Genomic DNA, 27,874 nt, shown 5'->3' on the forward strand with positions numbered 1-27,874 from the left:
GTGAGAAATGACAAGTGCTCAGGGCATGCGTTTGTGTGCGTGTAAAAATATTTCAAGTTGTTGATCCAAGTTTAATAGCTCCTGATATTTGTAATGAAACAGAAGGGAAAGTATTCTACAAGGTTTGTGGTAGGTACTTAATAAGACTATTTCTTTTATGTATATATATATATATATATATATATATATATATATATATATATATATATATATATATATATATATAATTCAAAAAGTGGTTCTGTTGTATGTTTCATCCTTTCTATAAAAAAGTGCAACAGGGTTTTGTTTTTTCTTTGCCGTATGCAATACAAGTTGCTTCTGTCCCATTTGCAAAATTCTATTTATAAAACACAGTGAAGAACTCCAAACATGGCAGGTCCATTCACAGACATGCGGTGGCAAAGATATGCTGGTGTCACAGAGCTGGGTGGCAATACATGTGGTTCATGCTTTTTCCTTTTCACCCTTTGCCAAAGCCACAGTCGAGCGCAGGGAAGATGAAGCAGAAGCATCCACGTTGTGGATGATGTCTAAATAAGCCCAGAACAACACAACCCCTTACATGTTGTACGCGACGTAAATGGGATCCAGCTGATCAGCGAGGAAAGAGTCACGAAGGTGCATGCGCTGCTTCTCTCCCCTGGAGTTGATGGGTATAACGCCGGGGTCCACAATGACTACCACCCCCACGATGAGGTGGTGCTCCTCCAGGACCACGTTGGTTATCAGCGGCACCAAGTCCAGAGCATCCTGCTCTGAGCCACACAGCTCCGACACCACCACCAGCAGGTTGGTCCACGTAAACACAGCACTGTGAGGAACAAGAACCCAGAAGCGATGTTAAAGAAAGGATTTGACCTTTTGGGTCAAACTAGTATTCACTTTCTTCAGTGTAATTCAATGTACGTATAACTGTAATCCATAAAAGCAGTTTGCATTTTAGTAGTGGATATTCTTGTAGTTTCCTAAGAACATTTGTAAAGTGTGGGTCAATCTTTATGTTTATCATGACCATTCTCACCTCTCAGCTATACTGCGGTGAGCCCTGGACACTGAGATTTCAATGTCAGTTGGGTGGTAGCGCAGCCCTCTGAGCTCCAATGTCTCATCCAGTGAGCCCACCACGAAGAGAGCATCGTGTCGATCTGAGAACAGAAGTGAACGCAACATAATTAACCCAGAAAAGTATGCAGACAAAGTAAGAGGAAATGTGTTAGCAGCCACGATCGTGCTTCCTGTTAAAAAGTGTCAATAATCTACCTTGTAATAAACTCATCAAGATTGACCGTCTCAGTCCAATCTATTTTGTTTTAAATCTAGACTTAAGGTCTGTCAGAGTCTACTCACCCCCGTTGGCCTCCAACAGCTCAGTCCTCTTCACAAAACCCAAGTATCCCGTCCTGGCCCATAAGGTCTGCGGGTCTCCAAAGCTGAGCTTGGTGTTGAAGTGGTTGGCCTGAAGACTCTCCTCTCCGTAGATGGTGTAGTAGCCACTGGCGTTGTGAGGGCTGTTCACCCAGATCTGAGAGAGAGAGACACACACGCTGGGTCAGAGCTTGGTTTTAGATGGAACAAGGCTTTATCCACCGTTTGGTCAAGATGCTGGCATGTTGCGTAGGATATACATCTCACCTCTCCTAGATGAGAGTCACCAAGTGGACCTCTGGTCTCTGGATTTACAATTATCACCCGAACACCTGGTAGTATCTGTAGATGAAAGAAAAATAGTCAAAAACTGGTGACATGCACAACTTTTAACTAAATAATAATAATTACATAGGTTTACATATGTAATTATGTATTATGTATTACCTTGCCAGACTCCATTAGAGGAAGACTCTGAGGCGCCCCTCTCTCCACCAACCTCACTCTACAAAAGAAGGTGTTTACAGTCAATCCATTTACAATCCACACTATCTCTCTGAAACATCAGCTAAGACCCAAACTCTGTTGTAAACAGTAGGCCGGACGTAATACTCTTTACATTCAGAAGACTCAGTTTTAGACATTGAAGGCATGTTTGTTTAAACTGGTCATCTTGGTTGAAACGATCATGTGTTCTTACCTGTCATGTCGGAGGGACTTCATGTCTACATAAACCGTACAGGGATCCGGACCAGTGGTGCCCTGTAACACAAAAAGAGCAGGTACATATGCTGGCTATCATCTAGGTATAATTCAAAGTGTACTTCTATGTGAAGCCAGGTCAACTTGGTTGGCGTACCTGCAGGCCGACAGCCAGGTTAACCCGGGAACCAAACGCAGTGCTGACAGCTCTGGATGAAAGCCCAATGTCTTTAAACAGCTTTGAGAAGGAGTGAGAGAGGGCGAGTCGAGGGCGTTCCTCTGCTATCACCACGCAGCTCCGCACACATGACAGGTTCACACCACGGGCCTGAAAAAATGTTTAAAAAACATTATTACTTTCGTCATATTACATATATACCGCCCACACATACACACACCTACACAAAATTATTAAATCCTTCAGGCATACGACATATCTTTCGTTCATGATATTCTCTCTCTCTCTCTCTCATACATACATATATATATATATATAGTTCTCACCTTGAGTAACTCAGTCTGAGTGCCCAGTCCTTTCGTGCAGAGCTCCATGACAGAGTAGGAGCAGAAGGTGTCTCTGATACGATACTGAGTGAGCGTACTCAGCCACAGAGACAAGCAGCTCTCCAACTCGAAGGGCGGAATCAGGACAGATTGGTGACCTGAGTAAACACTAAAAGACAAGACGCGAGGGAAAAAAGTGTATGAATGGTGGGGGACACAACAAAGAGAACGTTACTACATAGCATGGATGTATTGTAGGTTTACTGCACCTTGCTAGGCACCACAAGACGAAGCCCAGACCACAGTAAGGGTCCAGGCAGATGGCTATTTGGCGAGAGGAGTACAGTTCACACTGCAGCTTCACTGAGCGACAAATTGCACTGACCGCTGCATGAGAGATCTGCAACAAACAGGAAGACACATAAGAGACAAATTAAACTGTCACAACAACACCGTTGCATATCCAGGAATGATTTTTGAATGTACTTCTCTCTGTCAATTACATTTGATCGAGGTATATGTACGTAAGTGGAGCCTTTGTATCTCTTGGCAGGTTAATAAAGACGCCATTTTCTCTTTTTTACTCTGTTTGTCAGCCCACAATTAACATTTCACTCATGGTGGTTGGGCAAAGGTCAACAGCCTTTCGCTCTATCGCTCATTAACGACAGCTTTTCCTGCTTCTGACTGATTGATCAGACCACTCGTCGGGCAATCATGGATTTGTTTTCGGAAGAAAAACCTGGAAGCTGAAGACATTCAGGAATGAATTTATGTGCATAGCTCAGATCACATCTCACGTACGATGCAGCTGCAGCATTTTGTTTAATTTGATGTCTCATTAGCATTTATTTGTGTTGCTGGTCCTTGATGAATGTCTAGTCTAATATACTCTTTTAGCTAAATTGTTGGTCTCTACCAACTCCACTGTGTTCACATGCTTGTCTGTGTCTGTCGTTTGGTGCTGAGCAAGTCGTGTACAGTGGGTTTTAAGACCTTGTCCACTGAAGACAGCTGCTGCTGCTCAAAGTGCGATGTGAGAGTGAATTAAAACAGTAAAGTGCGCCGGACAGCTGAAAATCAGTCTAAATGTCTGTAGAGTTGAGGAGCGTTGCCGATTTAGGTGATCACTGTAGGTTAATCACTACTGGTGGTACTTTTTTATACATTATCAATTGATATACATTGTTTGGAAATGTTCATTATAAGAGCTCAACAGCTGTATATATATATATATATATATATATATATATATATATATATATATATATATATATATATATATATATATATATATATATATATGATACCAACAGGTTATTGGATTTGGATCAAGAGCAAACACTGCAGTATTTGAAAGGGAAGCTCATCTGTCACACCTTAACCCCGGTGAGCATGCCTGTCGTGGACACACTGAAGTCCAGATAAGCAATCATCTCTGCTGTGGGTGGCTTATAGATCTGGGGAGGTCTGCGGCGAGGAAGGTCATCTGTTTTACAGGGAACAAAATAAATATGAAACATATTGAGCAATAATGACACAACAAAAATAAATATACTCTCAATTATTGCTCTTGGATAATAATACTAAAATCAAATTTCAAATCATTCCAATTCAAATGCTGTTAGGAAGGGTTTAACAGAAGATAAGATAACACAAATTAGACATATAGTATGCATCAACCACTTATCTACCCACAGATGTTGTGTTAACTGGAGAAATGACTGCAGAGAAAAGCTCCACTTTCTGTTAGTCCTAATACTGCAAACGGTCCACAATAACTGACACAAGCTCTTCTGACAGCACTGTGCACTTTATACATGACTACCTTTACTCCGAAAACTACTACAAGCAACGGATGAGACTTTTTTACATTGAATTTGACCAATAGGAGAGTAAACTACCGTAAACATGTATTCTTAATTCAGGAGTTCAGTTATGTCTTATTACAAACACATCAATTGTTCACGAAACCTCTGTCCTGAAACTCTGCACAGCTCGTGTGGGTTTAGGGTTAAAATATGTGTTAAAGTTGAACTTTGGACCGAAGGTGGTATCAAAGGATTTTTTTTCTCCTTTTTTCAAATTAATCTGCAACACTTCGGAGTATTACAAAGTCTTGTTACCTCATGGTAGTCACATATGTTAAAGTTTGCCTGAGCGTGACAATTTCACTCAAGATATTTTGACATGTCACAGTAGTAAAATCCCAGGTGGAAATAATAAAGTTAATGAAAACTTCCATGTAGCTGCTTTACTCAAGATGCTTCATGATGGCTAACTGGGATGATGAGCTTTTCCTGCTGAGGACTCAAAATGTCGACTCCAAAACAAAATTCCTATCTTTTAATTTCTTACCTGTGTCAATGATTGTTGGCCACGTCTTAATGTTAACAGAAGCAGCAGCCTCTTTGGAGCGTAGAGTCCTCATGAGACTTTGAGTGGTGAGGATACATGCAGCTTTACTGACCTGGTAACAAAACATAAGCATGATTCATTTGCATTGGGAAAGAGCCTACACATGGCTAGTATTCTAATCAAACATCCATATGCACACATACTGTACAACAATGCACATAACATGATGTAACCTTCTATAGCCCAACTGATAATGGATTTTTCAGGCAGAATCCAACTTAGGAAAGGGACACTCCTTCAGTATATGCAATTTTCGAGTTCGATCATCCGTCTGATTTTTGGTAAACTTAATTGTGTTGTTTATTTTTTGGCAGTTAAGTATAACCTTGCAGAAACAAGGTTGCTCAATTACATAACAGATCCGAACAGCCATGTTATTTTAAGCAGCAGGGTCGTCACAGGTGGCTCAATGTCCAATGTCTACAGATTTTTTATTATAATATCTACACACAACCCACAACTGAAAAGACTTTAAATACTAGCATCAACGTAGTGCACACACATGCAAGTGCACACAAACCCATGAGCATGACTACACACTCACATCAATTATCATGCGGACGGTAGGTAGCGTGGCTGCCAGGTTCTGAGGGTGCGGTGGTCGGACATTTACGGGAACACATCCAGCGTAAAGGCAGCCGTAGAAGGCAGCTATCAAATCAATTCCTGAGAGAAAGATAGAGGACAAATGGTGGAGTAAAAAAACAAGAAGAGAAAACTCACTATAATTAATTGGAAGGGTATTAATCGGGAGACACAGACAGGAAGCAAGAGACAGAACCCACCAGGAGGATAAAGCAGAACCACGTTCTCTCCGGTGTTGATGCTGCCTTTCTCAGTGAGCGCTGCAGCGATCTTCTCTGCTCGCTTGTGAAGCTGGACGCAGGTCGCTGTGCTCACTGTGACACCCTGAAGCACAAGAGAAATACACAAAGGCAGGGATTCAACATCCCCAAAAACACAAGCTTCAATGCTTCAATGTTATCGCAGTCCAAGTATACATTATGTGTTTCTCAGCATATAAACAGATCCGGTGGATACCTTGGCATTAAGAAGAACAAAGAGGACGTGGTCTGCGTCTGTCTGTGCCCTCCACTGTAGAGCCTCTGTCAAATACTGATGCTGAAATAAAAGGAAATAATAATGACATGTCCGTACTGTATTTATGAGGTTGAGCTTTAATAGTCTTGAAAAATGATTACAAACACAACCATGGAGAGCTTATACAGGCAGGAGTTTAGTGCTGATGGAACTATGTATTACACCTGACTAAAACAAAATAAGGTGGCACTCAGAGCATCACTACACAGCTGTCTGGCATAAATGATCTTTCGCCAACGTGCAATTAATTTACACCACATACTCTGAGCCAATACAGCTCTTAAAATAATGAACAATAACTTAGGATGTGAAAGGAACCTTTGCAGTAAAACAAGGAAAAGCTACAGAAGGTACATATATTGTAACACAGATAGTAACAATAAACATGCAAAGCTTTGCTTGTGTCACATTTTAACACAAGCACACAAAATATAATCACAATACAGGAATGTGACAGGAATAAACAACGGCATGGGGACGATGCCAGAAGGGGGTCTTCATTCTTACCATCACCGTGGGCCACATACAGAGCTACATCCAGAGAATGACGAGAGCAGAAAGAGAGAAGAGTCCAAGTTTTTTCTTACATCTATAAAACTGAGCTTTGTCTGAGTCTGAACCATAGTTACACTGGCAGTAGAAAGTCTTCAAACCGAACGATCCACCACTATAACACAGTGAGACCATTTGTACTGACCATGTGTTTCCTGCTGATGCTGAAAGACATGCACCCGTCTCTTTAGAAAGAGTGTGTTTGAAGTAATCAGATAAAGAGCTAGTGGGTGGTTGAAAGTGAGAGCTATAGTATTCATGGTCATGCTACCTTCCGGACAAGATCCTGGTCTTCGATCATGCCGAGGTCCCTGCCTGTAGCCTGGGCAATCCTCTTCCCTGCCACCAGGTTGCCCACCATCACCGATGCAGGACCAACGCCAACTACGAGAGAAACAAAGTGTAAAGTATGAAGCAGATCAACAGATTTAGTGGGAGACAGAAAGATGGATGAAAGGAAATCATCATCACATGGTATTCATAATGTTTAATAATATATTCTTTGTGTGTACTTCTTGTTGTCAGTATTTTATGCTGTGTCTTTCTTAAAGTATGCTTAGTTAGCTTTCTATTTTTGTCTTTTTAATTTTTTTATTGTTTGTTTTTGTGATAAAGTTAAGGGACGGTCCGTTGTATAAACCTGAGGCTTCTTGACCTCTGTTAAGACATTTTTTTTAAGTCTTATGTGAGTGCAAATGTCTTTTAAATTACACACATTTTACAATAAAGTACCCCAGAAACCCCAGTTGTAATCCCGTCATAATCCCAAATATCTTTAATTTGTATGTGTCTGAAAACATTCTAGACTGCAAGAGTATTTTATGAAACACAGATGTTAAATGGTGGCTGTGCTCAACTATGCCAATTAGGCGACATTAGTCGAACTTTGCCACAACCGGAGACCAACGTGGCAGAAACATTGCTTTCCAAAATTCAGAACTGCTCTGTGTGCGTTATGTAACATGCTCTAATTTCCCAAAACACTTCATAACCCTGACTGACTCTCGGGCGGAACATCAACAATGTCTCTCATCTTTGGGGTTTCTGTCTGTAGATAAGCGTTGCCTACCGGGCTGCTTCTGGCGGGGCTTGGGCAGGTTGGTGACACACGTGTGGGGACACATTAGGATGTTGCAGGGGTGCAGGTTGCCATCTAAGAAGAACTGCTTGGTGTCAGAGATGTGGATGCCACCCAGGGGTGTTTTAGGTAAGGTGTTGGCCGGGACCAGAGCCAAACAGTAGAGGCCAACCTGGTGGATGCTGTCAATAGCCTGCAGAGGACAGTTGCTTACAAAATTACTAATAACACAAAATTAGCTGGATGATAGTGTTATTACCTATTACTGATAAAGAAGAGGTGTATATTGTTTGCTGTTAGTTGCACAAAAGCTGCTTCACAATAAAAGCATGTGTAAGATGAGCTGATTTACCTGAAGCACTCGGCTCATCCACTGGAAGCTGTCCTCCTCACTGGCGTCTGGCCTCTGCTCCGCCACAATCACTACCCTCTCATCATAAAACACTGTGACTGAAAACACAGTGATCCTGAAACACAAAAAACACCCTCAAACATGCGTGTAAGACTATTCAGTCAGAAAGTAAGTCAGACATCTATAGACAACGCCACCATTACATCCAGTGAGGCCCTGTTTGGGGCAGTTGTGCCTCTCTTGTACCAGCAGGTGTCAGCAGTGATAGATTAGAATCCACACTTTCCCAACAGAGCCCCATCTTTCCACTCACACTTTGTATAAAGTGTGAGACTTTAGTGGTCTCCTTACCTTCCACGGTACACGGTCTTGACTGGCTCCACAGCCAGAGCAGTGGCCACCAGGTCATCAGCGTTGTGTCTCCGCCCGCTCACCATCAGCAGACCCTCGATCTTCCCCACCACAAAGATCAGACTACCCTGCACGGAGTGGGAGGACACACAGCGGGGTCGTTATTTTGTAAGCATATGGAGCCATTGAAAGACAAAGAGACTAGGATGGTTTCCAGGACGGCTCAAGTTACCACAGATGTTGTCTGGTAATGAAATAGTCCTTTTACTTACTGGACCAACAAACCCCAGGAGTCCTGACCGCACAAATGGTATCTCTCCAATTGGAACTCCATTAGCGTTAACCGGTATCACCTGAACACAACCGTACAGAAATGATGGATATGCACCACAGAAAGAAACAGATTAATACTTTGATTGTATTTTCTTTGTTGTCTTTGTTTGGAAACCTGTCTTTAAAGAACAGAAACTCTCTGTATGAGATTGTGAAATGGTCCAGCAGGCTGATTGGAGAGACACAACTTAGTCCAGAGTCCCTGTACACCAGACAGTTAGAACGGATAGCCGGCTCCATTTTAAAGGACGACTCCCACCCTTTGTTTTTTGTGTTTCAGCTTCTCCCCTCCAGACGGAGTTATGTTGTACTATGGTGCAGGACAAAGCGGTATCATGCAGGTGAACAAATTATAACTACAACAGCACTGATCTGGAGCTTTGAGTACTTTTTATCATGTTTGTCTGGTTGTCTGTGTTTGTGGTAATATATGTCGAGATTGATGCCTTGTTTTTCTACTGTTTTCTTCTACAGCAAACCAAGTCTACTTACGGGTACTAATGAAGTTACCAAACCAAACCAAACCAAAAAGCACAGGCGGGTTGTAAATGTAACTTTACTTTCATACCTCAAAGGTGTTTTTGGTGACCCCAGGCAGGCCGTAGTACATGTTGCCGCCAGCACGGGAGTTGATTATTATCTCACCAATCTCATCTGTTTTGCACAACTGAGGAGGCCCATCCGGCTTAACAATGCACATCAGCGCTGAAGACACACAAAGGCAGCATTCAAAGGAAATTTGAAGGAGACTTCATAAATTGACATTGCACATTTCAGCTACATTTTTTGATTGACCTGACCTGACCCTGAGGTGAAAATTGAGTCCCATTTTCTTCTGTATTGTATAAATGTGTCAATATTACATGAAAGGGTGTGCATGTGTACGGTAACAGGTGTGCCTGGCCTGCTGCATTCTTACATCTGGCTTGATCATATCCGTTAACTAATGTATAATCTCAACTGTGTTTCATGGCTGTACTTATTGAAGGAAGGACCCGGACCACAAAACAGAGTAATAAAACACATTATTGCCATCATAGAAGTCTTGTTTTACAATAATTTTGGATGGTTTACAAAGCCTTCTATCATTTCTCCTGCTGTGTGGCAGTTGCTTTTTACGTCCATGTCGGCATGTAATAAAAATCAACTCAACAGATTTACATTTTGCTTGAGATAATGTGTGTGTTCAGGTGATTGTGGAAAGATCCAAGATTGGATTATGTTGGCTCCTGCAACACAGCACTCTTTCCCGTGAAACAACAGACATATTTCAAATTTGCTTATTGAGGCTGAAACATCTGACGCACTATACTCGTTATTGCTTTTTTAGCAGCTCTTTTCGCAAGCACCCACCCTCCATTTGTTTTTGATGCTTTCCTTTTGACTCACTTACCTCCAGGCATGACATGCCCCACGTCTTGTACAGTCAGTGCAGAGTTCTTGTCCTCTGTGTTGACCCTGATGACACCGTGGCTCAGGCCGCCCAGTGAAAGAATGGCGCGGGCTGGGAGGGGTGTGCCAGGTACTCCTGGTCTACAAGGGAAGAATTAGATCAATCATGAGCATTTCCATCCATCCCATCTGTTCTTGCAGTTAGCCATCTGCCTCCCCTACCCATGTATAACACCGTCGACGTATACAACATACAACAGTCGACATCTAATCCACTCTGCTACACCAATACAAATTGTAATCAACCTTGAGTGAAGCAGTGTGGCATGCTTTTTCTTTGTCTTTCATTAATCAAAATGTCCTTTCATGGGCCTTAGATTGAAATGAAGGGTGGAAAGAGGGAAGAAATGGGAGGTAGGTGGGACTAGGGACTTTGAAGAAGGACAGGGTTTCTATCTTCTTTTGTGGTTGCCTTTTTTCTTTAATATAATGCTACATTATATATATATATATATATATATATATATATATATATATATACCTGCGTACATACCTGCGTATAGCTACTGTCAGAGCCTCAGGGGAGGTGGCACAGGGACAGATGACCTCAGGTTTCAGCCCATGGGACTGAAACACATTCAGGAAGGCATCACAGGAAGACACCGACCCTTGACAGCAAGAGATATGGAATTCAACACGTTACATCTAATTTGTGTCATTTGAAAATACCTAGTTTTCCAAAGCTGGAGAGCCACAAAGTACTCACAGGGGTTAGCACCATCAGCAACAATCAGCATCCGTAATGATGCCAGACTGGTGTCTCTCTGGTCCCGGTGTGCCATCATGGCCCAGTGTAGATCACGGCACTTCACCAAAGCTATACGAGCTGCACAAGAATAACGGTATGTCGTAATATGTTCAACATTTATCATCCTATACTTTTATACGGCACTACTAATGCTGACAGCAGTGTTACCTTTGTGGATGTGGACCCGCTGTACCCAGGAGAGAGGACACGCCTTCATTACTGCGTAGGGAACGCTGATAGTGTGTATCCTGTTCATCACAGCCTGCAAACAAACCAAACCTGATGAAGCAGCTAATACATACAATGTATATTTTTCTCATCATGACAAACCCCTCCATTGGTTTATTCAACTAAATGTAGTTCTAAAATTACAGGAAGAGTAAAAAGCACCCTACACCCTTACCGTGAGAACTCCATGCCACAAGCCAATATCCTTTTTAAAGTCCAGGACATTCACCAAAGTTTCCCCTTTAAGTGAAGAAAGACAAAAGTGACTTTAGACTCATAACAAGTATGTTGATGGAGAAAGCTTCAGATAATGGACGACGGCAATTCTTCACTCACCCTCACAGTAGTTGCAGGCCTGGGTCAGCGCTTGGCAGTGGGTCAACATGGCTACTTTGGAAACAGCCACACCTACCACTGTGCCCTCTTTACTCGCCTTGTACTAAACACAGAGGAAACACAAGAGTCCTCGTAAATATTTGTGCAAACCTGCAACACATTTTACCTTTATCAACATCCTGGTTAGCCAGTTATACAATATCTTCTCGTAACTGCTTCATGCAATCGGCTGACCCACCAGTAAGCAGCTCTGTTACCTCTATATATGCAGGGTCAGTGTTGGCAGTGGGGATGTGCGGCTGCCAGTCTTTGGAAGGCTTGGTCAGGTATTTTGAGTCTGTCACCACCCACTTTAGTCGAGGCCAGCCTATCAGAGAAAGGCATCAGTGAAGTAAAGTAAAATCAAGGGGACTTAGATTATACCTCAGAATATGGAAAAGGTATTAATTTCTAAATGTTATACAGCCAAATTGAGAACATTGATGGCTGAAATTCATTGTCACTTCTTCATTAAAACAAAGTACATTGTATGGAAAACATCTGAAGGTGACCTGAGATTTAGCCATTGCATTTCTTTACAGCAACATTTCATAAAATATTTTTATTTTTTATTATCAAGATAAATGAAAGTGCTGACCTTTAAACTGCAGTATTTCCCCAGTGGGTGTTTTGGGCAAACCCTTCAGACAGATCTCACTGGTCAGAGCCAGACCAACACTACAGCTACCGAGCAGGAACCCCACCTGACAGATACCTGCATCCTAAAAACACATTCATAGTTAAATAGAAAGAAATAGGTCTGTGCTCACAACATGTACGCGTTTGATGGATGTCTTACTTTGCGAGAGAGTGGTACTTCAATCGGTACAGGTATAACTTCTGCTAGGAGGCAGCCGCAAAAGGCCACCCAGAACATCCCAGGGTCACTGTTTGGATACACCAGTGCCACCTACCAAGACATTCAACTTTGTGTTCAGCATCTTGTTGCTGTAAAACGTTATTTACCGTTGTGCTTCGTTTGTTTGTTGCATTGTATGTCATCTCTCTCACCTTGTCTCCTGGTTTGAGGATTTGCTCGTTCTTGGTGCCCAGCTTGTTCAGGAGGGTATACGCCAGCTTCACGCTGCGACTCCACAGCTTCCCTAACAGACAGAAGGTGGAGCAGGTAGGAGGTTAGTTAGGAGGGGGGGTTATCTGTCTTACCGAGGCCAAAATAAATCTCATGTCACAGAGTACATACATCACTCTATTATCGAACTCTCTACACAGCATTAGCAGATTAAGAGTCTTGTTTCTCACCATATGTCAGTGTATAGAGCGGCTTGCCCGTGATGTCAAGAGCGGTGAGGGCGGGGCTCTTCCCCTGAGTCGCCCCCCAACGAGCCAACGCTGCCTGCAGGGCTGGGGGCCAGTTACTGACCACTCCCAAAGGCTCCCCTTTCACCGGGATGATCTGACGACCCTCTGGCTTGGGTGTGTTGGGGTCTGGCTGGGGCACTGAAAGAGACAACAGAACATGTTTATGGCAGATTAATGAGGTTGATCAAAGATGGCACCAGGATAAAATGCAGCCCATACATCATTGCTGGCCTATACTGATTCAGCCTGTTGATTGTCTTTCTCTTTCCTCTGTCTTCCCAAATCCATCTTATTCTGTTGTTTAAACTGTCTGAAGATGAAACAATAAATGGTTGAGACAATTTAATCTCTGAGTCTTTAGATCACAACAAACTATACTGATAATTTGTGGTAACTTAGGTAAGACTCAATGACGCCTGTTTCTATAATGCATTATAAACATAGTAATAATGTGTTATAATGTGCTTCTAAAAATTTAGATACAATCACTCCTAAATATTCCTAATGCTTAAAACAATTATCATAACCCATTACAAAGCATGTTATAATTATTGATAAGGGCCAATTTTATAGTACTTTGTACTTCAACCCCCAACGTTTAACATTGATCTATAAAGCATTCGTAAACCATTTATGGACCATAATAAAGCCATTTGTTAAAGTTTTTGACCCAAAATATATTTTTTAAATATAAAGATGTCTGCACAAGTCATTCAACCCCAGACTGTAATACGATGGAGTTCAATTTCTGAAATATATAAACAAGCTTCAAAGTCCCTTGAGTACAACTCTAAGGGGCCTCTTGTGAACGCTGTCGTCAACATGTTTCTTGAAGATGCGTACCTTCTACGATCTCCTCAGCGTCATCAGTGAAGAACTCGCTGAGCGGCGGCCTCTTGGGCCTCTTTAGGGTGTTAAGCAGCTGCTGGATTTTAGTGGACACTCTGCTGTTTACAGGAACTCCTACAAGCAGGAAGGAGAGGGGCAGTGGCAGGACAACCACACGGTCACACACACACACAATGGCTTGAACATCCAGTGACACAACAGAAGTCTAAACGTCTTACCATCTCATAGTCTGCTGCTTTTCATCCCAATACACAAAAGGCTGTATTCTTTAGATAAGATTTAATTGATAATACAATCTTTTCACATCTTGTGCGAATGAAAAGCAGCATACGTCGGTGGCAACAACACGAGGAGAACAGTGAGAGCTGGGGTAAAGGTGGTCTTTTTGGTTTGGGATCACACGTGAGGAGTCATTCTGTGTGTGGATGATGGTTTTGTGGCATTTATTTTGATAATCATTAATTTAAAACAAGGGGGAGAGTAAGGGTAAAACAGCAGACACAGAAGGCTACAGACAGTATACATTAAGGTGTTTCCTTACTCTGCATATTACCTCTTCCTATCAGGCAGTCAAATAAACGTGAGAAAGATCAAGAAGAAAAGACAGCAGTAAAGTCTGATTAATGATATGTCATGGTTTCAGGTCAACACTTATTTCAGAGAGAGATATGTAAATACAATGAAACACAAACTTCCGCAAGGACACACAAACAAATACAAACTGATAAGTGTAGTCATTACCGTCCGCAGTCTCCATCATGCTTGAGCGGCTTTGTCCACGGCTCATCCCTCGGACCACGACGTTGTTCGGCAAGTCGACCCGTGGGCCTCTGGATGGGGGGGCCATAGCTGTCACATCTGGAGGGGGGGCACTGTTTTCTGATGGAGCTGCAGTTGAAGTGAGGGAGAATAGCCTGAACGAAGCCCTTCTAAAGTTTCAGCTTGCTTTCTAATTAAAATGACATGCATTGGATATTAACAAATACAGGTATAATGCTGAGCAAAACCTAATTTCAACATTTTAAGAGATTGTTTTTTTAGATCTCTAATTCCTTCAACCGCTACATGTTTTAATTACTCATCTGGACATCTTAGTCATGGACATCTTAGTCATAAATTATGGTCTCACCAATACGACTGTGAGCCAGCATGTCCGTCACAGCTGCAGTGTGGGCTGAGGGCTGAGGCTGGTGCTGAGGCTGGTGCTGAGGCTGGTGCTGAGGCTGGTGTTGAGGCTGGTGCTGAGGCTGAGGCTGATGCTGAGGCTGGTGCTGTGGCTGGTAGTGAGGCTGATACAGAGGTTGGTACTGCGGCTTGTACTGAGGCTGAGACTTAGGCTGGCTCTGAGGCTGTGGCTTGGCCTCTCCGTGCGACAGGGTTGAGGAGGCCGAAGAGGAGGTGGAGGAGCCCTGGACGGTGCGGTTGATCCAAGAGTCCGGGCTCTGCATGTTGGGATTGACCACAGCCGGAGGAGCGACCAATGATGACTGCCTGCGCACAGACGTCTCATCTTCCGATCCTGATGAGGAGTCTGAGAGCAAAAGAGAGAGTAGAAATATTCAGCACGGTATCTTCCCAGCTCAATGTCAATAATTGTTACGACATAGCAGGAGGACTCTCCTTCCTGTCAAACCTGGTGGTGTGCGGGTTTCGATGGGAGACTGGACATACGTGGAACGCCGTTTGGTAGGCATAGGCAGTGCCATCTTCTCTTCCTTATGTTTAGCCAGGGCAGCCTGTACTGCCTCAGTATGGATATCTGCACAGGCAGGGAACAAGACACACTTTAACTTGGGAATGGCAGCCTTGGATCTGATTAAAAGCAAATACAAAATTAAGAGAATAATGAAAACAGCCAACTCAATGATCAAGAGCCAGTTTGCCAACAACACATAGTCTGTGGTAAGTGACAAACTGCTGCTTGAAAGGTGTTATAATGTTTGTTTTAATTGTGAGTCCTCTAGAGCAGAACCACGGGAATCTGACACCAAAAAAGACTTTGTCTGAAAAAGTAGAGAAACCACAGCATAAGAACTAAATTTAGATCCTGGTTTCTCTTTTTGTGGAAAAGTCCTGCTGACAAAAAAGACTAAAAGGTGCTCAGCATAGGTGGAGTAAAAGTTAATGCAGGAATGTGAACTATTTGTACTTTGGACAGTAGAAAGAAATCTGGTTGTAATAATAAGAAAAGGTAATATTGTTTTATCAAACAATCCGAGAACGAAAAAACGACTTGAGGTGAACCATCATTTTTTTTTGTCACCTCTGCCTCATTCTTTTCCAGCCATTTTTGACAGCAACATTCAAGGTTTGTTACAGTGCGATATTGTTGAAGAAAAAACAGTTAATTAAAATATCAGGAAAAAAATCCTAAAATGATGACTGTTTTTCCAATAAGCGATGAAACCATGAGAGAGACAAGCTGCGTTTTAACCCACACACTTGCCTCCACACTGTTATAAGTGCAGAGATACTCTCACTTGATGACACCCACAGGCACATTAAAGAGGACCATGTGACCAGCCACACATTCAGACTACGTAACACAACGTGTGCAATAAAAGCCCACTCACTGACAAATCACACATGTATTCACTCAGGGAACAGAGTTTCCATCCAACACATTTAGATAAAGCATCAAGTGCAGCTCATCAGACAGCAGAAGAAGGGCCATAATAACATAACTGTTGGACCGATTGCTCAGGACTAAACCTTCATAATGTCCACCGTCACACAGGGGTGTCAGGAGAGGCAGACTCCTTACACATGACAGTGAGGATGAGGGCCGTCTTTGTGGCAATGAACACGGCGGGGAGGATAGTGCTGTGTGTTACACCAGCTCCTGATGTATGAGCAGCTTTGAAGGCCTTTCATCTTTCATGCGTACCTCTTTGGTTTACTACACATATGGAACATGAGTGTGTAACTGCAGAGGCAGCAGCCTCAAACCAGTCACATTGTATTTCGGGTAACGCAGTGCTGACACTGTTGTTGTAATAACTGGAGGAGAAAATTATGATTGCTTCTATATTTTAGTCTTTCAGTTTCTTGTTGGCACAGAGTTTTGTTATTGTCTCACTATTTGTGTTGATGCTGGGTCTCTTATTACATTTTGTTTTGCCATGCTAGCAGGATAGTCCCGGCATGGCTTTGGTTCTCCGTATGTCTGACTGAAATATTCCATCAACCTTGCCATGTACACACATTTATAGTTCCCAGAGGATGAATCATGGACTTTGATGATGCCCTAACCTTTACCCTAGCGCCACCATCAGGTCAAATGTTCTATTTCTTTGGTTTATAGACGAAAACCTACAACACTAACACCATTCCCATCAACCACAGCTGTAATATGTGTTTAGTGCTAACTAGCACATGCTAGCATGCCAAAATGCTTCACCATACATACAGTATGTTTTTAAAGCTCACATTGAACACATGATATTACACCTGCCTGACATTAGTATGCCAGCATTACCATTGTAAGCATGTTCACAGGCTAAGGTTAGCATTGAGCTCCAAGTGTGGCTTCGTTGTTGTGTTGTAGCCTGTTGGTTTATACTCGCTAGGCACTCACAGTATGAGTGGTGGTTTTAACTGACAGCTGACCGTGGTTGTGCCCTAAATCATTCTCTATTAACGAGCTGCTGCACAGCTTTCTGTCTTTTCAATCAAGTGTCTGAAATATACATTGCTAGTTTATATGGTACACCAAGCCAGAGCTAACAAACCCGCAATACAAATCTACCGTAATGAAGGTCTCGATATATAGTCAAAATTGTTTTAGAGGTGTTGATTTAGCTCGTCGATTATTTGGGGAATCTGGTTTGTATAAATAATATAAATACCTCTGCGTCTATCTAATAAACTGAGTGTAAATCTCAATGTAAATATTATGCACTTCAAAAAGTGCCACAATGGAAGAAACATTGTACTTTTCATGAGGGTACATTTACTTTCTGATGGAGAAAAATACCACAATGAAATCCATCCCTTTTTATAGAAGCAAAAACAAAGGTATGCAACACTACACAGCAGGCAGCTGTGACTCAGTTACAGTTAGAGTTAAAGCTGCATTAATTAAGTGTATTTATCATTTCTTAAATATGTGAGTGATGCAGCAAAATTATGATTATTCATGCATTGATAGTAAATTAATGAGGGAAAGGTTTGAGACACTTTGCTGGTGATGACAGGCCTTTTTTGCTTCCTTTGAAGGCAGCCGAGTGCTTTGTCAGTCTTGAAACTGTACACTGTGAACATAGTAAAATGAAGAGCTCTGTATGTGGCATGAGTCTCATCATCCCTCCCGTACATGGTACTTTACTTCTACACTGTAAGCCTCAGACAAGGCTGCACTCATTTCATCAGTCTAGTCTTGATATATTGCACCAATCTTTATTTTGCATCTATTTTTCAAGCTATAATCCTCCCTGTTTTGATCCTTTTTGCCAATCTCCTTCTCAATCTTCCAATCAAATAATAAAATATGCCTTTGTTTTTTTGCCAGACTTCAGATTTTACAGATTTAACGGACACTAACACCCTATTAATAATGCTCTGTGCTTTTTCACCTCTACTCTACTGCTCTGTTTTCCTTCATCCCTGTAATCGATGTAAGGTTTTTTAGTATCCCCCCAGTTCTCCTCTCACATAGCCAGGTGGTGACATCATAGACAGCTTTCACAGACTGGGGGTCCTCACTGAGGGGCTGAACTGCTGTGTGCCTCTCTCTCTCACCCTCTCTCTCTCTCACACACACACACACACACACACACACACACACGTTTTTAATTGGTCCCTTTGAAACAGCCAAGTGTCTGAGCTTAAAACTGTCCGTCTCAACTGGTGAAGCTTATGTGGGCTAACATGAACGCTGCAAAGTTGTGTGAGGAAACTACTGTATATGTCGTAAGTGCATCACAGGTGTTTTACATGAGTTTAGTTTCTCGATGCTGGAGTTCTGACCTGATCGGTAGCGGTCGTCCCTGGTTCCTCCACTGCGATGAGACTTGCGGGAGCGACGCTCTCGATAACGGGACGAGCTTGACGGGGGAGGGCCGTGGCCGGAGGAGGAGCTGGGAGCGGGAGGCTGCCTGTCATTCTGACGGGGCGGCTCAACTGTCAAATCAACACAATAAACATGCATTCATTACTTGTAATATTATATTTCCACATGAGGATCTTGCTTATTGACTTGTTTCTACTAGTGTTAACTCAGTCACTGCCTTAATGGGATCAATCGCCATTTAAATCTGGATTTAAATTTAGCCTCTTGGAAGCAAATCTATGCAGAGTTTTCTCACAGAAAAAATAGGAAGACTGCGAAAGAAAGGGAGTTTTAGACAATTTAGGATACTTGTGTACACATTTCTAGTGAACAATAATATAGTTAACTTTAAGAGGATATCTGATGTGGTGTATAGGAACGGATAATGATTTGATTTTTTTTAAGTATTATGGAATTTAAGTTCGAATGTTATTTCTACCCCTCCTCTTCTTATGTTAACTTTATTAGGATTATACCTGATTAACCAACCATTTGATTCTTCAAATAGAGAAGGAGCCTCCAGCAGATAGACACAATCTGCATACAACTAGCAAATGTGTTATTATCATTTGTGCTGCAGTAACAGTGGGATGTGGGGAGATTAGCAGAGAAATGTCACCACTAGGAGGCAGCAGTGAGCATTATCAGGTCTGAATGTACAACACCAGTGCCACAAAAAGTAGAGAAACAAACATTTACATGTCATGCAATCTACATCTAAATTACATTAACCTAAAGTATTCTGCAATGCAATATTTTTTTTAAAACATAACCTCTTCAGTGACGTTTTCAAAATGGCTGTTAAACTAAAACATTTAGGAATTTAGATTTAATTTAACTGACAGTAAGCAGAGCAGAGACTCTGTAACGGACCCACAGCAATAAGTTATTGTAGATCAACTAAAACCAGAGTCATACTAAACAAGAAAGAAATTAGATCAGGTTTACGTGCTATTTATTTTGTGTATAACCAGTATACGAGATACGTGGTTATGCTAACCCAGGGAAAATAAGAGGTGATGGATTTATACCTGGAGCATGGATGATGTAGGGAGCCAAGAGTTTGATCCTTTTCTTCTCATATCCCTTCTGTGTAATATCACCTGTAAAAGATCACAGAGAAGACAAACTTTTAAAATCAACATCCGTCCACATGTATTGTCAGAAGCACTAACATTCAGTGACCATCCTTTTACATTCTGCATTAAATATCAGTATAACTACATGCTTGATAAAATGCATAATTTAAAGCACAATTTTGATATTAGAGTTATTTTTAAAAAAAAAACTCTAATCCTTTGGTTTATTGATAACACTCCTGGACTGAGCTTCGTTCTACGACGTGCCTGAATGTGGTCTATTACCATCTTCAAAGAAAACAATGGCGATAGAGCAACAGAGAGGAAACAGGTAAAATAAAACTTTGTAACACAACACAGATGGATGCACACAGTTGTTGCAGTAATCTCCAGAGATGGCTGAGGGCGTCGAAGCTGTGGCTCTCTTCCAGCCTCAAGTACGACACGAAGAGAAAAACACAACAGCTAAATTTGGAAATGTACAGAAGCGTGGGCCAGGGACGGGGTGATTCAGAGCTGCAGAGAGAAAACAGAAAGGCATGAAAGCGGAGGGTAAGAAATGTGGGAGACACACGGAGAAAAGGCGAGAGAGCACAGAGGAGGACGTGACAGGTGAGTCACGGGGCATCCGATGGTCAGAAGAGGAGGGGTCTCCAGTCAGTAACGGTGAAAGAACCAAACGCCACGCCTGTTCCCCCCTGCAGACAGTCCATCTGCATCTTCCTCCGCCCCACCAGACACAACACAGCCGACTGCATTGCTCCGCTGGCCCTGAAGCGATGGACTCACTCTGCCAAATTTCTCTATGGGCAAAGCCGGTAGATTTTCAGACACATACTAAAAATCCATCTGGAGACCCTGCACTCTCTTTTCCAATAACTGTGTTCGACAGCAATGATTCATTCAGTATGTCCAGCCCGGCCGCTCTCAAACCTCGTCACCATGAAGACACAAAGCAATGACTTACAGAATGAATATGAACTGTCTGAGTAAAAACCCTGGAGTTGCTTTTACTCAGTATGATGGTGGCAGGTGAGCCATGCTGTGACAAGCAGTGACTCTACTGTAGTTATCTCATCTCCTAGAGATCTGAGAGGAATTCTCTGATTTAAAAAAATAGGCCGCTGAGACGCACAGTGACGAAAGGTTGACAGGCATTAATGGAGACTCTTTGGACATTAGAAATAGAGATGAGTATTTATTGTTATATTGAATATATCACAATATAAAGAATGATTGTGTGTTCTTTTGCGTAGTTCTGACCAGATTGAAACACGTCGTATTTTGATTGATTATCTCAGCTTTAATTATAACATATTTACATCAGTCACAGGTATTCAGCACATCAGGCAACCCAGAAATATTTCAGGAAACTGCACTATACTGAAACATCTACTCAGTGAAACCAAGTCACTGCTGACAAACTGCAGACAAGCTGACGCAAAAGGAGAGCGCTCATGTTAGGGGGATATTGCCTGAGAGCCCACTCCAATAGAATATCTACTCTGGAACATATTTTTTTTACTAAAAAGGAAGTAAAAGCAAACACTTCCATAAGTAATGCATGAACGGTACAGTTGGCCTCGCTCAGTCACATGATTTATTTTTAGCTCATGTGAACAGGCAGTTTCTCTGCAGTGAGATGCACAAGGGAGGAGGGGGTGGGGGGGGCTGTCGTGGCATTAAATGAATCTCAAAGTAATCACTCTTCCATCTGGATAATTTGAAATTCGTCTGTTTTTTTATGGTTGCATCATCAGATCCATGCTGCAGCAGCATCAGATGACTTTGATAGTAATGCTACACTTTCCGTAACCAGTGTAGCGTTATAATCGCCGCACAGCAGAAGTCTTTCTCTCTTTTCAGTGTGGACTAGATATTAAGCATACAATCTGGTCAATCTGTGTATCTGGCAATAGCAAGATGCTTTCCAAAGCTGTGACATCATTTTGTGGTTGAAGCATTGAGTTGTTCACATCAGGACTGGCTCGCTAGCTTGCTTGCTAATTCAACCACAATTTCATGCTACAGTTGCAGTACATAAAAAAGCACCTCATGAACCGCTGCGCTTGGTCTACGTTACTTTAACATGAAGCCCGAAAATGTGTTAAATATATCCAGTGGAATATCAGAAAATGAATATGTCTTACGTATTAAAAGTGCTTTACAAATAAAACAAACTTTTGCAGAAACTTATTTAAAACTTAAGGCGACAAACTGTTCCTGCCTGCTCACAGTTGCCACTTAAATAAACAGTCAAACAGATCTGCTTAAAAGGCAAAGCATGGCTCCGCTGAGGTGGTGAGGGCCTCGTTAACCCACTTTCTCACAGTGATGCAGGCATGTCTGTCCTGATGGTGGAGGTCACAATCACAACATTTCAGGCTTTGCATGAAGCTGCCACAGCTTCCCTCTTTTGTCTCAGTTTAACAAACGCTTTGGTGAAGAAGACTCCTTCACCTTGGAGCGTATGTTTTATTTCCCTGAAATGTGTAGAGAGAAACATCAAAGCCGTGTCTCCTCCCAGCCCCGTGCGCTCTCACACTCGCTAGCCTCGGATTATTTGAATTGCAGCGAGACTGCTCTCTCCTTCTACCCCGCAGGCACTCTGTCTGAATAGTAATTAGCTAGCGACCTCTATTCTCTCTTCTGTTTTTTTTTCTCCTCTTTCTCTCTCATCGCAACTCACTCGGTTTAAAACACGTGCCGACACCTGCTCGCTGAAATAGTGCAGGGACACCAGGGACTTCCAGGTGTTATCTCACAGAAAAAATGACAGTTGCAACAAGGTGTGATTGATTTATGATCAGATTTTCCAAAAGTATTTTAGTATAGTTTAAAACTTGAATTATGTGACAGGCAAGTGGCTAAGAGCAAAGAAAGGCATAAGGGCTGCCTCTGTGTAGTAGTGTGACATCTCTGAATGTGTGTATATGAGTTCAAGTGTGTTATTTTCAAGAAGCATAAAGATCTAGTACATTTTATCTGTAGAACAAACCCTGTACTGAGTCCTCCCTGCTGCTCCCTCCTACCAGGAGGCCAAGCACCTCCATCAGCCTAAAATCACCAACTCACTGTGTCCACGCCACAAACGAGCCCTGGTCACACAACATCTGAACATGTCTGACAGGATCTATTGTTGGACTGAGACAACGTAATGCTGTATGAGTAAGTATCCATAATATCTCTCTCGCACACACATACACATGATCCCTGTGAGGGAGGATGATGTCATGCTCTCCAGTTTTCAATCTTACGTCCTCTGACAGTTTACCTGCTGAGCTGGCAAAACCAAATCCAGCTGTATATTTATTTATTAGAAACTATAAGAGAGTCGACCACCATATCAAACTGTACTCACAGTTAAGGTCATTGTGTAGCATATAGTCGAAGTGAAAGGTGGTTGGACTGCTTTAGGATCAGTTCATATAATTTGTATGTGGGTGTGTATGCGTGTGTAAACTTGCTGTCTGTTGGTGAACGGGCCAAAATCTCAAGGGAGGAACCGACAGTTCAAAGTACATTCAGACTGTAAGCGCGTCAACAAGAACACGCAAATAAATGTGTGAGTCATTTTTAAAGTGATTGCATTGACCACATTTATAATTTATGTAGTATTTATGAACCCCCTTCGCATCCATGTTTTAATCTTAACTCTCCTCATGCCACACTGATCCCAGCTCTTCCTTCAAGATCACTTGTTTGTGGATGAACAGAGAGGTCCCGTCACCACGGCACCGCACTCCGCCCCTCCTGTACCTGCAGTGGCACAGGTACGTTTGTTATGCACTGAAAAGCTAGGGGGGGGGGGGCACACCAACACCAAAGCCAGAAATTAATTTCAGGAATTGTATTATACTATTATAGTATATTAGTGTAAAATTCTGTAAATATGAGAGTTAAGGAATTGTATCTACTTTGATTTCTTATTTGACTGTTAATATCCCTCCTTATCTAATGTGAACTAGTACCAGCACAGTTAGCATTTTGAGTTCCACAACAATCAGGTTTTAATATGTTATCTCTGAATGTGTATGAGGCTAATCATTGTTCTTAAATGAGCTAGTTATCTTCTTTCCTTAAAAACATAAAGATATAGCTTTCATTTTGAAGGCATTGATTGAAAGGAACAAAACATTTGCCAGAACCATTATTTCCAGCTGTTTGTTCTGTACAACTACTATCAGCACAACTTGTATTACGCTCTGCACTACATATTGTACACTTAATGATTGCACTCCCTATTGAAACCACTGCACGTGCTCTAATGTTCATACTGCAGATCTTAAAATATTCAATTATCACTGTCCTTACTGTTTGTACTGATGATAATATCCCCTTTTTGTCTATTTTCTTCATTACACGTATTACCACTCAACATTATGTCCAATAATTTACTTATTTTTGAACATCTGCTTCAATGCTATAGTGTGCATTTCTAGGTCCAAGCGCCGGGACCCTGTACAGTGATTATAAAGTTGAATTTCACTCAATCTAATTATTCTTTCAAACAATCCTTTCATAAGGAGAAGATGTACATATATGTTGACTCACATAATAAAACTGGTATGACAGGAATTGGTGTGAGTGAAAGAAGTGCTTTAAAAAAGCCTAAAGCCCTATTACACACACACACACACACACACACACACACACACACACACACACACACACACACACACACAGCAGTCTCAAGTGACTATCTTTCTCTAGCGTAGCAGGCAGGGTGCGGCCAACTCAGGTAACAGAGTGATTCATGTTTCACTCCACACATTTCAACTCCTACAGGGAGTGACAACACACACACACACACACACACACACACACACACACACACACACACACAGGCCTGAAGGGCCATTAGAATTAATAACAGGGGCTACAAAGCAGGAAAGAAAAAGAGTGCAATAAGTTAACTGAAAAGAAGAAGTGACACAGGCGGTGCCTCTATTCGACCTAATGTCATGTAATATTTCTTCTCCAGACAGAAGGAAAGAGGTCATGGCTGACACACCTGACACACTTCACACACACTTCAACACTTAGTGGCAAAGCTGTTACAAATGCAACGTAACACCTACATGAACATATTCTCCTGTGGGATTTACACACTGGTACGAAACACTGGGAACAGGTCATGGTAGTTATGTAAACCAAGACATACGGATGTCCCTGAAGAAGAGGAAGATTATGTGGGTATGTTTAGGTTTTTTTTTCTATTACTATCAACTAAAAATACCTGGTGACGTATCTTTGTGTGGGCAAAAAGGTGTAAAAGGCCCGTAAAGCTCAAAAGACTTTAATGTCTGTCGCTGTCCCTGGAAGTGATCTGGTGAGCAGATGCTGCAGTCAAGTCAAGTCTATTTGTACAGCCCACTTCCACATACGATGTCTGCGTTTTACAAGCCAACAATAGCAACGGTTCCTGCCCAACCACTCTATAAAGACATGACCAAAACAACTTAAAAAACACCGCAGCACATACATAAAAATGTTTAGAAACATTAAGAACGGAAACTAAAAAAGGAATCCCTTGACTCAAAAAACTATGGATGCAGAACACAAGGTAAGACTACACAACGTGCATTATTATCCAACAATAGGTTTATAAAACAGTAATTCCAATACAGTCCAATGAAAATAAAGCTCATAATTATAAAAAAATAATACATATAATATCAGTTGTTCCAGGTCTGAGGTGTTAGCGACCGGTGGTTGGAGCGCCGTCAAAACTACAGTAGTCCACCTCATTAACTCATTAAATCATAAAACATCGTAGTTTATCAACAGGACTGATACCATCAGTAGCTTTTATCATGACCAGTTCAATTAATTACCACTTGATCTGAGATATCAAGAAAATACAACATGGTCTCATATTTTCTGACTTCATGGGTTGAAGATGATCACCTGAATACCTTCACCTGCATGTTATGCTTTCTGCTGCCATTGCAAACACAGAGTACTTTCCTCAAAATTCAAAAAGCACATTTCTCCACCACATTTGAAGCGGCCTTAGGACTAGCACATCTTGTCGATGAGTTATGACGGAGTTTCCTCTGTGATGGTTTGAACAGCTTAGCAGGGCATTCGATTGTGTTACTGTGCCTCTCCGACACATGGCCGTTCTAATCTGGAAAGGCTTTATGGAGAATTCACAAAGTTAAAGTGTGTGTGTAAGCGGCGTTGGGGGCAGGGCGTGGGGGTCCATATGGTTCTCCATTAGGGAACATGAGATGCAAGTCCATAGTGACAATAGAGGCCAGCACCAGATGATGAGGGAGGTTACCCAAAATGCATTAGGAAGCAACTAATGAAAGAGATTAAACATGTTTACAGAAGGCAGCTGTTTGTCAGTCAATTTACAGATAATCAACAACAAATTAGGACTGTGCAATAATTCAATATGATGATTAATTGTCTTTCAATGGAATGATGGTAATTTGTTGATGATTCTATTTACAACTATATAAAAAAAGGAAAATAATTCTTAAGTTCGAGAAGCGGGTACCTTATCCTTTTTATTTGATAAAAGGTTTTAAAATTAGTTGGTTAGGGTCATTTAACTAATTATTTTGGATGGATTATGACATTGAAATATTAACAAACTGAGAACTGAAATCATCATTACTTGCGATCCTAGTGTGCACACTGGTGTGCAGAGCCTGACGCACGTGTTTCAGGCCGTCTGACTGCAGCTTCTTCCACTTGGTATTTTTTAATAATTCAGTGAACAGCTCAGTGACCCGACCACTACTCACTTTCTCCTCCCACCACTGTCATTTCTCTGTGTTTCTTTTAGCTCGAAGCTGCAGAAAACAAACGGATCAGCGGAATGTTGGATTCAAATGACCAAAAGGTTTATAAAGCACAGCTTTAAAACCAGGAGAGGTTGAGACAAGCCCACCTGCAGTTCACTGTGTACTTGGAAGTGAGGTTGTACCAAGCTGACAGTGCGAGACAGTGCGTGACAGTGCGTGTCTGTGCGGAGGTGTGCGCTCAAGTCTCAACTGAATTATTCAATCTTTTTTGTACACAAGGCTTTAATGCATCCTCGGTGTTTGTGTATGTGTGTGGATCTGTGTGCACAGGGAAATTAGACACATGGGGTGTTATATAATACTTGTAAGAGTTTGCCAAAAACACAACATCAAACTATGGAATCCTGTTGTTGTGTTTCTGTGTGACATGGGGGGCACAAGTGTCCCTGTTTTTGTGGTGTAACATCAAGCCTGCGGCCTGAAGCGCTGCCTGGAGATCAGAGTGCATCTCCTCTGCAACAGTAATGAGCTTTTAAATAGATAGCTTCCTTCCTGTTCCTGTCAATGATGTGTGCACACATATGTGGGAATAACTGCTTGTGTAAGTTTGGAGACACAGAGACACAGACACAGACACACACACACACACACACACACACACACACACACACACACACACACACACACACACACACACACACACACACACACACACACACACACACACACACACAAATACAGTATTTTATTCCTTTGTGGCATGGACCTCCACTGTTTTCCAAAAAGTTTTAAAAGCACATCAATGGTCCATTGATGGCTGCTTAAGTGACGGCAAAATGTCTTCATGCCAAACACTGGTTGCTAGCTACCCATTGGCTTGTTGACGAGGTAACAAGTGAGATGTTAACTTCCAGGTGGCCGACAAAAATGTATCATGCTTGCAGCACTCTAGCGGCATCAAATCCTCACAGTTCAGAAGTTGAAGCTGCTAATGTTTGGTATTTGTGCCAAGAAAATTATAACACAAGAACATATTAAAATGTTCAAACTTATCATTTCAGCTCTCTATACCACACTCTTAAATATATTCTAAGATCCCACATCATCCAGCTTCCATAAATAGTCAGTAGTGTACTAACTGTATATTAATCCACAGCTAACAAATGTGTACATATAAATATATATATATATACACACATACATATATACACACATGGCTGAGTGACACACACAAGACTATGAAGCTGAAATAT

At 41.8% G+C, this 27,874-nt stretch overlaps 1 protein-coding gene across 4 annotated transcripts in view; it reads right to left on the reverse strand.

The window, feature by feature from the left end:
• Positions 1 to 241: 241 nt before the first annotated feature.
• Positions 242 to 27,874, reverse strand: part of dip2bb (disco-interacting protein 2 homolog Bb) — a 31,888-nt gene continuing 4,255 nt past the window's right edge. The window contains exons 2-40 of one of the 4 annotated variants that reach the window (XM_068593930.1): positions 19,813 to 19,884; positions 18,700 to 18,852; positions 15,365 to 15,490; positions 14,861 to 15,262; positions 14,473 to 14,619; positions 14,273 to 14,290; positions 13,726 to 13,845; positions 12,823 to 13,020; positions 12,574 to 12,665; positions 12,362 to 12,472; positions 12,161 to 12,284; positions 11,781 to 11,890; positions 11,524 to 11,626; positions 11,363 to 11,427; positions 11,128 to 11,221; positions 10,918 to 11,037; positions 10,705 to 10,819; positions 10,153 to 10,292; positions 9,328 to 9,464; positions 8,699 to 8,779; positions 8,427 to 8,554; positions 8,076 to 8,190; positions 7,715 to 7,916; positions 6,917 to 7,029; positions 6,601 to 6,624; positions 6,034 to 6,114; positions 5,778 to 5,901; positions 5,537 to 5,658; positions 4,933 to 5,044; positions 3,954 to 4,063; positions 2,844 to 2,974; positions 2,575 to 2,743; positions 2,228 to 2,398; positions 2,069 to 2,130; positions 1,816 to 1,873; positions 1,636 to 1,710; positions 1,351 to 1,525; positions 1,025 to 1,148; positions 242 to 814 (exon numbers count right to left, since the gene is read on the reverse strand). In XM_068593930.1, the coding sequence (XP_068450031.1) occupies positions 562 to 814; positions 1,025 to 1,148; positions 1,351 to 1,525; positions 1,636 to 1,710; positions 1,816 to 1,873; positions 2,069 to 2,130; positions 2,228 to 2,398; positions 2,575 to 2,743; positions 2,844 to 2,974; positions 3,954 to 4,063; positions 4,933 to 5,044; positions 5,537 to 5,658; positions 5,778 to 5,901; positions 6,034 to 6,114; positions 6,601 to 6,624; positions 6,917 to 7,029; positions 7,715 to 7,916; positions 8,076 to 8,190; positions 8,427 to 8,554; positions 8,699 to 8,779; positions 9,328 to 9,464; positions 10,153 to 10,292; positions 10,705 to 10,819; positions 10,918 to 11,037; positions 11,128 to 11,221; positions 11,363 to 11,427; positions 11,524 to 11,626; positions 11,781 to 11,890; positions 12,161 to 12,284; positions 12,362 to 12,472; positions 12,574 to 12,665; positions 12,823 to 13,020; positions 13,726 to 13,845; positions 14,273 to 14,290; positions 14,473 to 14,619; positions 14,861 to 15,262; positions 15,365 to 15,490; positions 18,700 to 18,852; positions 19,813 to 19,884 (4,877 nt within the window). In that variant the 3' untranslated portion in view covers positions 242 to 561. The remainder of the gene's footprint in view (positions 815 to 1,024; positions 1,149 to 1,350; positions 1,526 to 1,635; positions 1,711 to 1,815; positions 1,874 to 2,068; positions 2,131 to 2,227; positions 2,399 to 2,574; positions 2,744 to 2,843; positions 2,975 to 3,953; positions 4,064 to 4,932; positions 5,045 to 5,536; positions 5,659 to 5,777; positions 5,902 to 6,033; positions 6,115 to 6,600; positions 6,625 to 6,916; positions 7,030 to 7,714; positions 7,917 to 8,075; positions 8,191 to 8,426; positions 8,555 to 8,698; positions 8,780 to 9,327; positions 9,465 to 10,152; positions 10,293 to 10,704; positions 10,820 to 10,917; positions 11,038 to 11,127; positions 11,222 to 11,362; positions 11,428 to 11,523; positions 11,627 to 11,780; positions 11,891 to 12,160; positions 12,285 to 12,361; positions 12,473 to 12,573; positions 12,666 to 12,822; positions 13,021 to 13,725; positions 13,846 to 14,272; positions 14,291 to 14,472; positions 14,620 to 14,860; positions 15,263 to 15,364; positions 15,491 to 18,699; positions 18,853 to 19,812; positions 19,885 to 27,874) is intronic. The other 3 variants (XM_068593931.1, XM_068593932.1, XM_068593933.1) reach the window with 3 other exon arrangements.

This window comes from Clinocottus analis, unplaced genomic scaffold, assembly GCF_023055335.1.
Source record: "Clinocottus analis isolate CAN_PGR_092001 unplaced genomic scaffold, fCliAna1.0.p SCAF_3, whole genome shotgun sequence".
NCBI lineage: Eukaryota > Metazoa > Chordata > Actinopteri > Perciformes > Cottidae > Clinocottus > Clinocottus analis.